Here is a 17,591-nt window from a genome sequence, read left to right on the forward strand (position 1 = left end):
ATGAGTCTTATGGAAAAATCCCTAGCAAAGCAGATCCAAGTCAAGCAAAGCAAGATTAAAGGCATCTAATTAAAAGAGAATATCTTCAGAATTCATTCCGCCTCTCAAGATTGATTTTTATTTGCAAATATTGGTTTTTAAAATCTTTAATGCATGATATGAAAAATGATAAAAGGGGGGTTCAACCTACACCTTAAAACAATCAATAATTTTGACACTTGCCATATGACTATGATTTTTGAATAATTTAAAAGTGTAGTTGATTTATTTAATTCATTGCTTATGATTTGATTCTATTGTGAACCTAAAATAGGCAATACTTTACAAAATTCTATCATTCTTCGATAAAGAAAGGAGAAAAAAACCTTTTCAAACAGGACATTCTCAAATGAGGAAGGTCCTTGAAGTAAATTGTTGCATATTCTACTTCTATTGTAGAAAAAGAATAAGCAAGGCCATAATGATGAAGCTTTCTTGAAGACAATGGGTTTGAGAGTCCAGAAAATCCTGAGAATTGAACTTGTGACGCTCTTATGTGACATCATTAGCAATCCATCAAGAAAGATTATCACTTATCTCATGCTGAGGGCGATAAGCATCACCAGAAAAATTATTTTCCCCAGCTATCAATCCATGTCCCTTAGCAGAGTGGGATATTTAGGTGTGTATCTTGAAGCAGCAGAAGAGGCAGTTATTGTAGCAGCCATTGTAAGAAAATGTGCCAACAAAAACCTTCTAGTCCATCCCGACGATGTTTATTTCTTCTGGTAAATTTGTTACACTGGATGCCACCAACAACAAGGTCGAATTCGCCAAATCTACTCATTAATTGCTCCAATTGATCACCATTCAGTTCTTGCGCATTTGTTTTCAAAGGATATGCCAAGACAGTAGAAGGCAACCTCTACATTACTGATCTCATAGAAAAAAGACAGAACATTGATACCACTGAGGAACATGTCTCTAGCAGATCCTCCTCCTCGTGTATGGTTTTTAGGGAAACCTAGAAGCATTTCCACCTCATCAGGTTCAAGTGGAATAACTTTATTCTTTCCAACCCATACCAGATACCATTTTCGGCACTCATCAAGAACATACTTCTGAACACTGGAAAGTGGCTCATCGTTATAAGCTTCAAGAGCCTTACGGATCCTTTCTGTCAATTTGGCACTTTCTGTACATGTTTGTAAACAATTCAACTTTGTTCTTGGATCCTAGGAAGGCCACCAGTTTCTTGTCAATAGAAAAGCATCATGTATGGTGCGTGGAGGAAGCAGAATAAGAGGAAATATGTTCTCAATTGGCAGATTATGATCATAGCCCCTTTTCCGTACAACACAAAATACTTTGAATCTACAAATTATGGCTCTACATCGTATACATACCGTGACATTTCGGTCCAAACTCCAACTGGAACAAGTGCTACGTCCTCGTAGTAGAAATAAAGAGGCACAATAGCATCTTTTGGAAGTGTTATTTGAGTTATCTGATCTGGTTCGGTAAAAACCCCAAAACCAATCATTGGATTTGGAAAATGAATTGCATGATCGTCTTCATTAAGAAGCTTCTTTTCAAGCTTCCTCTACTTCTTCTTTTTCCAAAAATCATAGCCCGAGTTTCTCATTTTCTTGTAATTGGGGTCATTGCATAATGGCTTCTTATCTTCTACCGGAAGAAGTGCGTCAGCAGCCTTAGCCATTTGAGCAGTACATATAAAATTTTTCAACTCTGCAATTGATGAATCCATACCACATATCTCCATGGCTATTGAAGCCTTAGCCTTTGAGCATCCCATTTTTGTCAAGTATAACAGTTTATTCTCCTCACCAGAATCAGAATTCAGGATTTCCTCGATATCAGAAGAACTATCAATATCTGTGAAATCATTCTGAAAGATCGCTTCATAATCAGAGAAAAGTATATTCTAGAAATAGCCTTCACTGAAAACAAGGTTCACTGTGTCAGCCTGGAATGATTTACCAAGTGATTTATACCACTTTGTCCAACTAGATCCATCCAGATCCAAAAAATGGGCACCTCATTCAGAAGAGGCACATATCCCAGATGTTTCTGTCAGAATGATTGATTACTTCTTAAGTCTGTGACAACATGAAGAGAATTTCTCAAATTACTTGACAACACTGTTGTTTAGTGACACCAGAATGAGAGTATTCAAGATAAATAGATTTGGGGCACGAATAAAGCCACAAGTACCCACAATAGTGCATTAGCAAAATTGGACCTCGCGGGGATCATGAGATTCAAATAAAACAAACATTGAGAGTAAGACTTACAGTTTAGAATGTTGGGGCATTTTGAAAGCCTAATTCAAACAGAAATAATACAGGTGGGACATTTTAAAGGCTCACAGCAATATGAATATTTGGGCATTCTTGGAGGCTCATCTCAGCAAGAAGTAATGTGGAGTACACTTTTAACATCTGCATCAGCAAATGTTGGAGCATTTTAAAGGTTACTTCAGACATATCCATGTGGGGCATTTTGAAGGCTCCGATCAACAAGAAGCAAATGTTGGAGCGTGCCGAAAGCCCCTTTCAATCAGAATCACGAATGTTGACACATTTTGAACGTTTGTATTAGCCAATACTGGGGCATGCTGAAGATCCATATCATCTTTTGGAAAGATCATTGACTTGAGCAAATATTACCAATAAGATAGAAAGGTATTAAGAATGAACATGGTGAACCAGTGATAGTGGAACTGACTATACATAATTGCTTCGTTCATCAAGCAAATACATCAGGGTCCTGGTGTTGAACAAATATCTACTCAGCAAATATGGTTTCAAATACCCAATCTTCTTAACCATGTATCACATGACAACGTGTTCTTTGTTAAGATACATCACAGTTGCATGAATAAAGATGATCCCCATATAGACCATTCGATCCAGGGTTCAGTTCATCAAAATCTCGGCTTTGAATTTTGTATTATGTGTTTCGATGATGATTAAACATATTTCTTTAAGATTCATGATAGTTAGTTTCAACCATACTGTTGAGGCTACGAAACTATTTTTTTTTCACAACAGTTTTTGCTTACTTGATGACATTGAAGATGGAGGCTCGGCTTACGTACATTACCCTTATTCCCGTTGTTACTGGAGTTATCATTGCCAGCCAGGGTGAACTGAGTTTTCATCTATTTGGTTTATCATGTGCGTTTCATCTACAAGATCAAGAATTCCATGGACCTCTTTTTGTACATGGCTCTTATAGTTGATGTATTTCTACTTCCTAAAATATTCATTATGGAAGAAAACGTGATCGATATCACACTTGCTCGAGATGATATCAAGATCAATTGGTATCTCTTATTCAATTCAACACTAGCATATTTTGTGAATTTGACCAACTTTTTGGTCATGAAACACGCCAATATCTCACTTGTCTCCCCATTGAGTTTTGTTCTTAAGTGGTCTTGTGACATTATACAAAAGCTTTGAACACTATGTAAAGAGCTTCATTGACCAAAAATATGCGCAGAAGCCACAGCTGGATGAATGTGTTGTCAAATGTTTTACGAACATCTGTGTAGAAGCCATAGGAAATGATGAATGTGTTGTCAAATGTTTTACGAAACATCTATGCAGAAGTCACAGCTGGATAAATATGTTTGAACTAGTTATTTTGATGTTGAACCAATGTTATAATCATATGGTTTCCATTTATTGATGCAAGATAAAGTCTGACTTCTTCAACCCTAAGGTTATAAGTGAGATATGATAAAGATTTCTTTCCACATAAGGGAAGCTGAAATTTTAACAACAAGAAACTAGTGGAGCCAACTAAGGTTGAACGACACGTTGTTGTTAAGCATCTCGACATGATATGGTCCAAGTTGCCTTGTTCGAGATCTGATTAGATGTTGAAACATGAAAGGAATTGGGATAAATCCTCCTTGTGATGTGTTTCAAAAGTCAAATTAGAACAGACTCTACTCCCCTAATTAATCCCCGCTGAGTCAGACATATCTACATCTACACTCTTCAAAGATGATAGATTCTCTCTTCGAAGATGATAGATTCTCTTTTCAAAGATGAACGCTTTATTGGATTTTTACACAAGTCCAAACTAAGAAAGCCGATGTTATCAAAGACAAAATGGGGCATCAAGGTCAGATTTCTGATTACGGCAAGAGTTCCATAAATGAAACTTTTCTTCTGAGACTTTCATGAAGCAAAGAAGATACAAAGATACAAGCTGACTAGATGGTTCTTCAGAAAGGAAATATAGCATAAGTTGCTACACTGATATCCAAAGGTAACCCTGGAAATAAATGATCAAGTGAAGGAAGACCGAGTTCGTCACTTTGAAGTCAAATGAAGATTGCATTAACATTTATGCATTCATAAGAACACCATTTACACAATAGACAATGCATTACATTGATACATCTGAGTGCATTCAAACATGAAGTTTTACAGATCTTCGTATGAAAAAGAAGATTCATGATGAAAATACCTTACAAGAAGAATGTAGAATTCAAAACCTCAAATACAGGAATCACGCAAACATCTGAAGAAAAGATGGACGCAATCCACAAGAATGAGTATTATCTTGAGATTGGGGCATGTTACCCAAACAACATGTTATTTTGAAAAATAATGAGAAAACGATTTCCAAAGTTTCTCATTTAATCTTTTCTAAAAATGAAATTGTTGAATAGTAAGAAAACGATTTCCATAGTTTCTTACTTAGTAAACTATTTCTCACATCCATAAGACCTGCAGTGCAGGATGTTTTCAAAAAGCCTTCGGGAGCTTTTTGATATTTTCGAAACCTTCGGGTCATCTGTAAGCCCTTCAGTGCATGATGCTTTCAAAACCTTCGGGTCATCCATAAGACCTGCAGTGCAAAATGTTTTCAAAAAGCCTTCGGGAGCTTTTTGATATTTTCAAAACATTCGGGTTATCTGTAAGACCTATAGTGCATGATGTTTTCAAAAAGCCTTCGAGAGTTTTTTGATATTTTCAAAACCTTCGGGTCATCTGTAAGACCTACAGTGCAGGATGTTTTCAAAAAGCCTTCGGGAGCTTTTTGATATTTTCAAAACCTCAGGGCCATTTATAAGACATCTGGACAAAATGTTTTCAATATTTCCATCTTACTCAAAAGAAGCTAAATGAAAAAATTATTGTTTTTTTTCGTCTTTGCTCTATTCTTATTAACACAAAAATGAGCAAAGAGGGGCAGCTGTAAACACTAATTTTTTCATAATATTTTTATTTTTATTATTATTATTATTAAAATTATTATTATTATTATATATTATTATTATTATTATTATTATTAAAAATATAATTTAAAAGGCCCAAAATCGGAGCCCGTTTCCCTGCCAGGCCAACCCACTAGGCCCAGCAAGATATAACCCATTTAGGGTTACTGCTAGGGTTTCTAAACCCTAGCTACCAACCACCACCTTGGACAAAAGGAGCTCTCAGCCACCTCTGCCACGTCACTGCCAACGTTCCCACTGCCAGGTGACCCAATCCGCTGCAACCACGATGTCGTCGCCTCGATGAAACCTCCAGAAGAGCCAGCTGCCCCCCACGTCGAGCTCTATGGTGAGTCACCACCATAGCTATGGTGACTCACCGAGAAACCCTGTTGTGACCAGTCTGAATGGCGTTCGTGGTGGCTATAAAAGCCACCGATCCTACAGAGAAGAGACAACAACGACAAGGAGAGAAAAAGAGAAAAAAAAAAGAAATAACGAGGGCAACCAACCACGACAGCAAGCAAACAACACATCAACGAGAAGAGAAAAAAAAGAGAGTGTAATAGTTTACCATCATCAGAACCCCAAATCGCCATCAAACCCCCAAAGAACCGAAGGTATTAACCTAGATCTAGAAAATATTAAGGGGTTTTAAGGAGAAAATGAGGCTAGATTCGGCTTTTGGTGTTTTAGATCTTTAAGGTGGGGTAATTTTGTATATTCCGGCCACCGTAGGTGGTGGCCGGCGGGGTAACCGACGTCGGAGCACGGCTGTCGGTCGCCTTAAGCGGACCTTAAGGGCCCTTAAGGGCCGACCATTGGGTTTATATACCCCTTCCCAAATGCCACCATTTTAGGAGGGGTATGTGTGTAATTTCACTAATGGCCAAACCTTTTCCGCAATACTCACTATTTTGAAACTTTGCATTATAGTCACTTAAATCAACTTTCAATTCTTTTAATTCGATCTTTAAATTTTGTTAAAATTATAATTTAATCCCTTACATGTTTATATATATGGTAAAATAACATATTTAGAACATTAATTTTGTAAACTTCTATATCAGTCATCGAATTAAAATTATGGACATTTATAATTTTATATTCGAAGTTTATTTTATTTCAAATTAATCCTTTCTTGTTTATATATATATATATATATATATATATATATATATATATATTAGGATAAATATCACAATTAGTCCTTTTAATTTTATTATTATTATTCTTAATCTCGATTAATAATTTAGGATAAATATTATGATTCACCCATTATAATTTTATTAAATTTATATTTGTCCCATATTAATATTTAGTGTTAAATTACACTCTTAATGTCTATACTATATAATATTTATAACTATGTCAATTAATTGTTTATATTTTATAATTTAATAACTGACTTTTATATAATTCTAATTTTGACCATAGGTTTTATATATTTTGCAATTTAATTTTATAAGTTTAGTTTCTTTTATTTTGATCTTTATTTATTTGCAATTTTATTTTGTTTTTTTATTACTTTCAATATGTTTAAATTATTACTTTCATTATTATTTTATTTTCATCTTAGTCATATAAAAATATAATTAGTAATATTTATTTTATTTTTATATATATTAAATAAAAATCCTATTAATAAATTTAATTTTATATAAATTATTTTAATATTTGTTTATTTTTTAATATTAAGAAATTGGCTGTCTTAAAGTACCTAGAAGTCCTTTTATGATATTCTTAAATAAATAAATATCCTATTTTTATAAATTATATACTAATTTATTTTAATTATTATTTTATTAATATTTATTTATTTTTTTAATATTAAGAAATGGGCTGTCTTAAAACACATAGAAGTCATTTTCTGATATTTCTAAGTAAATAAATATCTTATTAATATATTTTCTTAAAGTTATATTAATAAATTTAAAATAACATGACTATGAATTAAATATATTTTTAAATTTTTAAATTTCCAAAAATAGAGACAATTTATAGGTAATGAGTACCAATTTTAGGCTTTGTGGGGTTGCTAATCATTCCCTAAACGTAATCGATCACAAATCCCTTTTTATTATTAAAAAGAAAGAATTTTTGGTTAAAACGCAGACCAGTTTATCTTTTAACTGATGTTTTCTTAAAAACTATTTTAAAATATAATTTTTAGTTATTCGACCTACCTGACCCAAAAGGCCGATGGCGACTCCCAAAACATTTTAAAAATCATTTATTCACATCATTTTTCCCGCCAAGTAAAAATTTCGTACCCGGGCGAAAACCGATTACGACACCTGCAAAAGCACTTACAATTTAGACATCACATTCAAAAAGTTCACCATTGATGATAACAGCTGCGGTTCGTAAAGATCTCAAATCAGTCAGCAACTGAGGGAGAAGTATACTAATAATTTATTGTTCACTTTCACAGCAAAGATAATTTCAATTACATAAATGAATCCTACCACTGCTAGAGTTTAGGGAATAGTTCCATTTCAAAAGGAACAAGAGAGGGTAAAGTTCTTAATAATCATCACATATTTTCAATAACCAAATTCTTTGCAACCATTGACTATCAATTCACAAAAGGCAAAAACAAGATTCTTAAACATCAATTCATCTATTTACATCAACCTATTATTAATGAAACTTTATTTTTCTATGACAACTGAGATCCGTTTATTGTCCTCCAAAGCATTAAGGGATTGAGAATTCAAATCTTCTGTAGCTCTGAGATGTCTTTTGTTTTTTATTATGTTACACTGCCAGAATTGGTTTCAGAGCTCTGGGGCTGCTATCATCTGCAGAAGGTGCACTCAGATTGCAGAAGAATGTTGTGTTAAAACATTTTGTTCTCAAACCAACTCATGAAGAAAAGACATTTTATCTCTTTCAAATACAACGGAAGATTCTGATCCATGCAGGTTAGAAACGACAGCGAGAACTACAGCCATTTTGACAAATTTAACAGTATATTCTTTTCCTCCTCTACAATTAAGTACACCTTTCAATAAATCAAGGAAGAGGAGGGCTGTAACTATGTTATCTGAACTCGGGGATGAGTGGTCATTTTTGTGACATAAGAATACCCAATTCTTTTCCAAGGTTAGGTTATCCCATATATCTCGAAGACCATATCCATATTAATGCCCGAAAATGGGTCGGACACTTAGAAAAAGAATCGAAAAGCCAAGGTAACACAGTGCAAAGGAACACAATCACAATTCCCAACCATTATATAAGTTTCTTGTAACTAACAAACATTAAGAATTTGCGTAAGAAAATGTAAAATCAACATTGGCTATAAACCTCTTTCATTCATGAACTAAAGATTGGCTATGGTCTTAATTTTTTTTTTCGAAATAAAGAATCCTCTTTTAATGCATCCTAAACTGTTGCTGAATGACCAAACTCTGAAAATCGGAAATCCCAAAAATAGGTAGTGTGCAATGCATAGCTAGCAAGAAACTCCCAACACCATCTTAGAAATCATACAAAAATTTTCTCACAATTTCCAGAATTTGAGTTCACACTACATAAAATTCAATTGATCATATCAACTTCATCTTAATTAACATCTTCTAAGAAAACCACGTGTTTTATTAACTAAATAATACATAAATCTAATTCGAAAGAATTAAGACCAATTTATTGGAGAAAGAATTAATTGAGATTAGTCGGATGCAAAATGAGGAAATCACCTATTGAGAAGTCGAATTATAAGCACTGATGCTGTTATAATATCTGGAAAATCGACGAGGCGGCGGCTTAGATTTAGCCCTTTTTTTCTTCAGACCCAAAATTTCTTGAACCAGTGGCACGTGTACCAGACTAACTTCCATGCCAACAACCACCCTATAATTTTGTGAATAAATTCCAAGAATAGTAAAACGGTAATCATCAGCAAACTCAATCCTTAAATTACGAATAAGAAAAGAGCGAATAAAGAGAGAGAGAAATTACAGAGTATGATGAAGGAGAGGACGAAAAGGATAGCGAGAACCGGCCGAAATAGAAGAAAATTTAGATAATTCCATTGAGAAAGAAAATTTGATGAAGACGAAGACTCCATTGACGACAACGAAGGTAGCAGAAGCGTGAACCACTGAAGGAGAAAAAGCTTTTCATCCTTATTCCTACTCTGGGCTGGACTTCAATTTCGTGGTTTTTTCGGCCAAATAGCTCAAGCGGGTAAATCAATTTCTTGGTTTTTTTTTTTGGCTCAATACATCAAGCGGATAAAATATTTAGGGTATTGGGCCTAGGGGTGTAAACGAGCCGAGTCGAGCTCGAGTATTGCTGAGCTCGACTCGACTCGAAAACTCTGAAATGGAGCTCGACTCGACTCGAAAACTCGCGAGCTTAAAATTTTCAAGTTCGACTCGAACTCGAAATCCTGAACTGAAGCTCGGGAGCAGCTCGAAAAGGCTCAAAATGAAAAAAAAAAAAATTCTTAAACTTAACTCGATTAAAGCCTCAAACTCGAACATGAACCTTAAATACATGAAATCTTATTGTATTTTAAAAAAAATCAATACATAAATATTAATATTATTATTAATTTATTTTTTTAAAATAAAATCTTAATATATTATATTTTCGAGCTGCTCACGAGCTTTTCGAGTCGAATATCGAGTAGCTCGTTTCAGCTCGTTAAGAACTCGAGTCGAGCTCGAGCTCGAGTCCATTCGATCCGAGTATTTATCGAGCCTTGATCGAGTCGATCTCGAATAGCTCGCGATCTGTCTCGTCTCATTTACAGCCCTAATTGGGCCTACCAAACATTATTTAGCAAAATACGACATTTGTTACAGTCCAGACAGAACTCGTCACCTCATGTGATATTATTTTTAATAGTTTACACGTAGTGAGCACCACTTGGGCTATTTTTTTAATGGCTTAATAATGACTTGTCATATCGAGGTGACGAGTCCATTAAAAAAATATTTTTTTAAAAAATTCTAAGAAAAAAATAAATTTAGAAAATAAAAAAATTCGAAGGAACTCATCATCTCGACATGACGAGTTCCTTCGAATTAAAAAAAACTAGTCCTTGACTAGCCATTGTTCAATGGGTAAATAGAGCAACAGTCACTTGGAACTCGTCACCTCGAGATGACGAGTTCCTCCAGGGATAATTTTAAAAAATAAAACTAAAAGAAAAATCAATTTATTTAAATTTTATGAAATACAAAGTAAATTAATTGTAAAAAATAATTTTTTACATGAAAATAACAAAGAAAATTTATCTATGTTCTCTAAGTTCTTGACGATGCAGCGGAGTGGTGGAATGATAATGCCATTGGGGTTGTCGAGTACGCCAGATTCGTAGGCCTTGATCTTCATCTTCTTCATTGTCGTCTTTCCGAGAAGGTGTACCCAACACACTATGTGACCCACCTTCAAAATACAATGATGGATTTATGATATTTGACGCCATCATTGCTGTAACTGCTTCCACTTGGCTGGAACTTTGTTAACCATATAGGATATGGTCTTAGTCACCCGCAACCGCATGTTCTGTCAAAGAAGCTTGAGTGTACTGCGGTGCAACCCATGAACCTCCAACCCAATTCGGTCGAGTCTCGGCTGAAGTATGATATAGAGGAAAGAAACCGAAACTAGCCTGAGATGCATGATAATACTCTTCAGTCGTAGATGCTGAAGCGGAAGACAACAACGACGATGTTTTCTTCTTGGACTTGGACTTGGTGCATGTGGCCTGATGATGTTGCCATTTTGCCATCTCTTCCGATCTCGTGAGATATGGTTTGCCATTTTCTTCGTAAAGTAGTAGATAAGGAGAATGGTCGAAATCTAAGTCCAACAGTGTAATGTCCTGACGATGAGGGAGCGATAGTTCATGTTGATTCCATAGGTTGATGTAGTAAGCGTGTCGCACCGACCAATTTTCATTATGTTTCCCAAGCATATCAATTGTATGAAACGCGTCCATATCAACCTCCATTTGCATAGGAATCGGCTGGTGCGTCGCAAACTGGCGCATCACTCTATCAGTCGCGTGCCACTCAACAATCGCTTGGTGCAATAACGGCTTCACGACACACCATAAGTGAGACCCCTCAAGAAATCTCCCCAACAATACATGTTGGATCTCTTCGTCGTTATACGGAAGCCAAGAGAATTGTAAATATTAAATATCAAAGTTAGTATATATAAAGTTAAAAAGATTACAAAATTAATTTTGTATGTCATACTGCTAATCGACCGGTGATGTCGATGTCGATCCTCATACGTATGTCTCGTGCAGTGACACCCGCCAACTTCTTCTCTGATATTTTGTGGCACCATCTAAAATATTTAAAAATAAAAAATATATAAGCAAATAAATAAATTTATGAAATTAAAAAAAAAAAGTCAAATAAATGAAGTTAAACAATTACCTTCCAACCAGCTGAAACTCGACCGGGGCATCTGTAATTGGCGTAAAAAATGGGAAGTGATACAATTGCATCCTTGCAGAGCTCCCGGTACAGAAAGGCTCCCAACTGGTATTACAACACACAACAAAGTCTTTCAAAATTTGCAAATAATGAGTGTGCACCATATTACTGAATTTATCCGATAATAATATCCCTCCGATCACTTGGAGAAGAAATACTCGAGACGCGAAAACAACCTTTTCCTCAGTAGACTCGACAATCACTTCGAATTTGGACTCCAATCATGTTATCATTACTCGATAGTCCTTCATGACGTCGGATGATGGTCATTTTCCCAGAACTTGGAGGACCAACGTCGAGGGGTCGTATACGTTCTCCCTCACCACAGGGGATCTATATACAGGAACATCGAGTTGGTAAACGATGTCTTCCAAAGTAATCATTGCTTTACCACTCGGGAAATGAAAGGTGTGCGTCTCGGGGTGCCTATGTTCGATTAGAGCCTTTATCAATGTCGGGTACACCTTGAAGCCACATAAAAATATAATTGTAAATAGATCGGATTGATGTATATATGTCATCATCCGCTAATGCGACTCCTTGGTTATCATCCCTCGACTATGAATATTTCATTCGTTTTCTGGCCAACGTTAGATTTATGAAACATGGGCGTTATCCAGGCGCAACATATATTCTCGGGTTTCCATTTTTTGAGATTTTCGCACAACGTATGTTTTTTTTTCATTTTTTTTGGATTTAGGGTTTGGTGAAAGACCAAAAACCCAAACCCTTATTTATAACTTTCCCCCCAACGACTTTAAACGACTAGTTTTTTGAAATCTTCGGCCGAACTTTCCACCTCGAGGTGACGAGTTCCAAGTTACCGTTAGCCCGAACGGCTATAAACCGTTACCTCGAGGTGACCGTTAAACAACAACTAGTTTTTTTAATAAGCCATTAAAATAATAACCCACGTGGTGCCCACTACGCGTGGACAATTAAAAAATAATATCACACTACACGTGGTGACGACGAGTTTTGTCTGGACTCTAGCAAATGTCGTGTTTTGCTAAATAATATTTGAGTAGGCTCAATACCCTAAATATTTTACCCGTCTGGGGTATTGGGCCAAAAAACTCAATTTATTGGGTTGTTCATTCACTCATTCGGTTTGTTTGGCCCATAAGATAAACGGGTAAATTATTTGGGAAAATAGGGCAAGTAGAAGCTTATACTGGGATCTACAGTATATATAGAATTCCTCACCTCGACATGACGAGTGCTAATAAAAAATATTTTTTTATTTAAACTCGTCATGATAATATGACGAGTTCCAATAAAATATATTTTTTAAATTAAATTTATCACATCAAAGTAAAAATTTTGAATAATTTTTTATTTAAATTCGTCGCCTTATAGTGACGAGCTCTAAATCACTCTAATATATGTTATAAATCCTGAAATAAACTTCTATATGTCCCCCTTAGGATAATTAATTAAACGGTTTGTCCTCTTGGGAGAAAACCCACTCATTCTATATTAACACAAACTTGATAGAAAGTGAAAGATAAACCAATTATCTTGTTTCAATATTCCCGACGTCTTTTACTATTTTAAAGTTTCACTTTAATTTTATATTTTTACTTTTATAAAATTATAATTTTTTAGTATTTTTATTTAAAAGTATTGGTATAATTTTTATTTAATTTTATCATTAATGATTTACCTAATAATTGTAAAAAAAGATTATATAGTTTTTAGTTTTTAGATTTATACTTTTTATCAAATAGTCTATTAATATATATATAATTAAAATTTTATATAATTTAATTAATAATATTTTTTATTTATTGTTAAGATTGGGATTCAAATTAATAAAAGTTATAAATGTGAAGGTTGAAAAATATTTTATATTTTTATAATTGTCAGATTAATAATTAACAGTAAAATTAATCATAAATTAGAAAATGATCAAAATTTCAAATAAAAATAGTATAAAATTCAAATTTATAGAAATAGTTAAAATAAAATTAAAAATAATAGATAATCTTCATATATTTTTTAAACCATAATTATTATTATTTGGCTAGTCAACAAAAACAATGGAAAATGCTAACTAGTTCATATTAAACTTGGAAGAGTTTGGTATTTTTTTTATCAAATTTAATCATTTGCAATTTGAATGATATAACTCTTATTATAAAAGGTGGTACAGTAATTTAAAAGAAAAGCTAAGAAACAGTTATATAACTAAAGATTTTTTATGTCCTAAACTATGATGAAATCGCTCCCTTGTGTTGCTGACTAAATGAATTCACCTTAAATCCATACAAAAGTTAATAGGATAAAAAACTTGGAAACTGATTTGTTTCATGAATGAATTTCAAATAAACAATGTTTATAACATTGAGGTTGAAGAAAGATCAATTTACAATTGAATTTGAGTGTAATTATTGTAGGTGTAGTTAGGGACGGACACAAAATTGTATGTTGAAGAATAAACTTATAAAAAATTTAGGAGCGGTAGATTTATAACATTTTAGAAGACGAAAATATATTATCAATAAGAAATAAAAAAAATATTTAAAATATATAAGAATTTGAAATTTTCAAGGGGACAGTTGCCTTCACCCATCCATTAAATAGAGAAATTATTACATGAGCCCTTTTCACCATCTCATCTATGGTCCCTAACCAATTAAATGAGCACACGTCACATTTATTTTCCATATCACATTTCCTTATAAATTAAAATTTCCAAATCATTATCTTCTTCTTTATCTCATATTCTCATTCCTCAATCTTAAAGCATAAAATCTCCATGTTTTGCTCTACTCTTTCTTTAATCCATCATTTTAATCTAAATTGAAAATAACCATCTTCTTCTTTATCCAATACTTTTCTTTCTCAATCTTAAGCATAAAATCTCCATGTTTTGTTATGCTCTTTCTTTGGTTCACCATTATAATCAAGATTTAAAATCAATACAAAATTTTAAATTTCTTTCGAATTTATAATCAAATTTTTATATATTTTTATATTTCTTGTTTTTTCTTAACCAACAAAATCTCATTAAAAAAGATATATGAGAACTTCTAGATTGATGTATGGTACATGTGAATTTCCTTTTATATGGCACTATTGAAAATTCTCATGGCAAACAAAGAAGTGATGCTTAAGGAGAGATTCAAGATATAAAAGCACCTTTAAAACCCAAGCACAATACGCAACTTTTGCTCAAACATACCTATGAAGTCTTTTACATATAAACAAGTCTTTGACTGAACCAAGAACTGAAAAAATGGGGTTTTGTCCACAAGCACCAAATTTTTGCATGATTGTTGGAAGGAGGTTATGAATGTTGAAATTAAAGTTTTGGAAGACAATAAAACTTGGGGTTTAGTTCATATAGGGGTGTTCAAATGGTTAATTCGGTCACCGACCTTTCTTTAACCGTTAATCGAATTGAACTTTTTTTTGAAAATATTAATTGAACCAAACAAAGTTCGGTTATTTTGGTTGGTTAACCGAATTAACCGATTTTTTTTATAATTTTAATAATTAGATTAATAAAATATAATAGATGTATAATTTTTATTTGAGTTAAAAATTAATTAGGTATTAATAATTTAATGAGTCTAGTGTGATTAAAAAAATAATCGGGTATTAATCTTTAATGGGTTTGAGCTTAAAATATATTTATAATATATGTAATATTTAATAATTTCGGTTAATTCGGTTAATTAACCGATTTTGAACTGAATTAATCGTTAACCGAATATTGAAAAAAGTATTAACCGTTCCCCGACCGAACTAGTTTGGTGGCCGATCGAATTAATTGAACTAATTCGGTTTTATCGGTTAATTCGATTAAAACCGAATAGTGAACTCCCCTAAGCTCAGCTTCCTAAAGGCAAATAAACAATAGGTTGTAAGTGGGTTTATAAGACTAAACTTAGATCTGACGGGGCTTAAGAGAGATACAAAGCTAGGTTGGTTGCAAAAAGATACACTCAAAAATCATGAATTGATTTTCTTAACACTTATAGTCCTGTAGCAAGGATAATAACTATAAGAACTCTTTTAGCTATTGCTGCAGCAAGGAAAAGGAATTGGTGTCAACTAGAAATTAATAATGATTTTTTGCTTGAAGATTTACAAGAGGTATATATGGATTTACCTCCTGGCTTTCGTTGTACTCAGTCTAATGTTGTTTATAAGCTCAATAAAAGATTGTATGGATTGAAACAAGCTAGTAGAAAGTGGAATGAGAAATTAACTAGTTCTTTACTTGCTCAAAATTTTAAACAGTCTATTTCTGATTCTTCATTGTTTTTCAAAGGTGAAGGTAGTAAGTTCATAGCTCTAGTTATTTATGTAGATGATATTATTCTTACCAGTGCTGATAGGATTGATATTATTAAGGTTAAGAATTATCTTCATGACATATTTAAAATTAAGGATCTTGGTGATTTAAATTTTTTTCTAGGACTTGAGAGTATGATGCAGCTTGCGTGTGAAAGAAAAGTGTGTGTGGAGTGTCATGCATTACGTGTATGTACAACTCATACATATCTGAGTATAGAGAAGTTCTAGAAGCTAAGCTGTCATAAGGTTGTTAGTTAGTTACAGGAGGTTGTTGTAGTGTTGTATAAAACCATAAGGTTGAATACTGTAAATTCATTCAACCTATTCAATCAAGAAAATATTCACTCGTGTTCTTCTTTTGCATTTCTTCAATATTTCAGCATGGTATCAATCGTCATAAGTTCCTGGAGCCTCCTGTTTTCTTGCTGCGTAACTCAGGGCGTTCTTGTTAGTTCATCGTGCTTGTTGGCGTAGAAGATGGTCAAGCTCATGGAGAACGTAGTCTCCGCCATCCCTATCCTCGACGAACTCACCGTCGAGGAGCGAAACCTCCTTTCCTTCGCTTACAAGAACGTGATCAGTGCTCGCCGTGCCTCCTGGCGGATCATCTCCTCCATCGACCAGGAGGAAGGACGCGGCAACACCGACCACGTCTCCGTCATCCGTGAGTACAGGGCCAAGATCGAGGCCGAATTGTCCGAGATTTGCGTCGGAATCTTGAAGCTCCTCGAAGAGAAGCTCGTTCCGGCCGCTGGGACTGGTGATTCCAAGGTATTTTACCTGAAGATGAAGGGAAATTACTATAGGTATCTGGCTGAGTTCAAGACTGGCGATGATCGGAAAGTGGCTGCCGAGAACACGCTCACTACCTATAAATCTGCTCAGGACATTGCGACTGCTGAGCTGGCCCCAACTCATCCCATCCGATTTGGATTGGCTTTGAATTTTTCAGTCTTCTACTATGAGATCTTGAACTCTCCCGATCGTGCTTGCACTCTTGCGAAACAGGCTTTTGATGAAGCCATTGCAGAGCTGGAAACGCTTGGAGAAGAGTCATACAAGGACAACACTCTCATAATGCAACTGCTAAGGGATAATCTTACTCTCTGGACTTCGGATGTGCATGACCAGTTGAGGAGCCGTAGCAGGCGTGTTAAACCGGCGGTGGTCCTATTCTTCATCTGAAGGAGTTCGTGGTTTACTGCATCAACTGTTTTTTTTTTCAATTTGGTAAAGCAAAATGGCTATAATTACTTGGGGTGAATTTGTAATAAGTATGATAATATAGGCCTTTAGAAAAAAAAATTATGTCAAGTAATATTGTATAAAAGGATGAAGAAGAAAGAAATGAAGGTGAATAAAAAGAACGAAAGGAGCATCGACACTTTCGATTCAAGTGAACGAAAGGAAGCATCGACACTTTCGATTTAAGTGAACGGACGGAAGCATCGGCACTTTCGATTCAAGTCGAACGGAAGGAAGCATCGACACTTTCGATTCAAGTACGGAAGAAAGCATCGGCACTTTCGATTCAAGTGTTCATCTTTTCATTAAGAAGATTGAGAAAGCAGGGAGAA

General features: G+C 34.2%; 1 protein-coding gene and 1 long non-coding RNA gene across 2 annotated transcripts; one reads left to right on the forward strand and one right to left on the reverse strand.

The window, feature by feature from the left end:
- Positions 1-9,031: 9,031 nt before the first annotated feature.
- On the reverse strand, positions 9,032-9,295 carry LOC120126251. Its single transcript, XR_005516443.1, has 2 exons — positions 9,206-9,295; positions 9,032-9,097 (listed from the first exon to the last, which is right to left on the reverse strand). It is a non-coding gene; the product is annotated as an uncharacterized LOC120126251 (long non-coding RNA).
- Positions 9,296-16,392: 7,097 nt separating this feature from the next.
- LOC120126250 (14-3-3-like protein GF14 chi) lies at positions 16,393-17,376 on the forward strand. Its single transcript, XM_039144484.1, has one exon. It carries the CDS (start codon positions 16,492-16,494, stop codon positions 17,197-17,199), a length of 708 nt encoding a protein of 235 aa, XP_039000415.1. The 5' UTR covers positions 16,393-16,491; the 3' UTR covers positions 17,200-17,376.
- Positions 17,377-17,591: the final 215 nt, after the last annotated feature.

The sequence above is a fragment of the Hibiscus syriacus genome, unplaced genomic scaffold (genome assembly GCF_006381635.1).
Source record: "Hibiscus syriacus cultivar Baekdansim isolate YM2019G1 unplaced genomic scaffold, ASM638163v2 tig00110457_pilon, whole genome shotgun sequence".
In the NCBI taxonomy this organism is placed as follows: Eukaryota; Viridiplantae; Streptophyta; class Magnoliopsida; order Malvales; family Malvaceae; genus Hibiscus; species Hibiscus syriacus.

Excerpts from the sequence above, each read along its gene's own strand:
- LOC120126250 (XM_039144484.1), top strand. The coding sequence starts at position 16,492 with ATGGTCAAGCTCATGGAGAACGTAGTCTCCGCCATCCCTATCCTCGAC.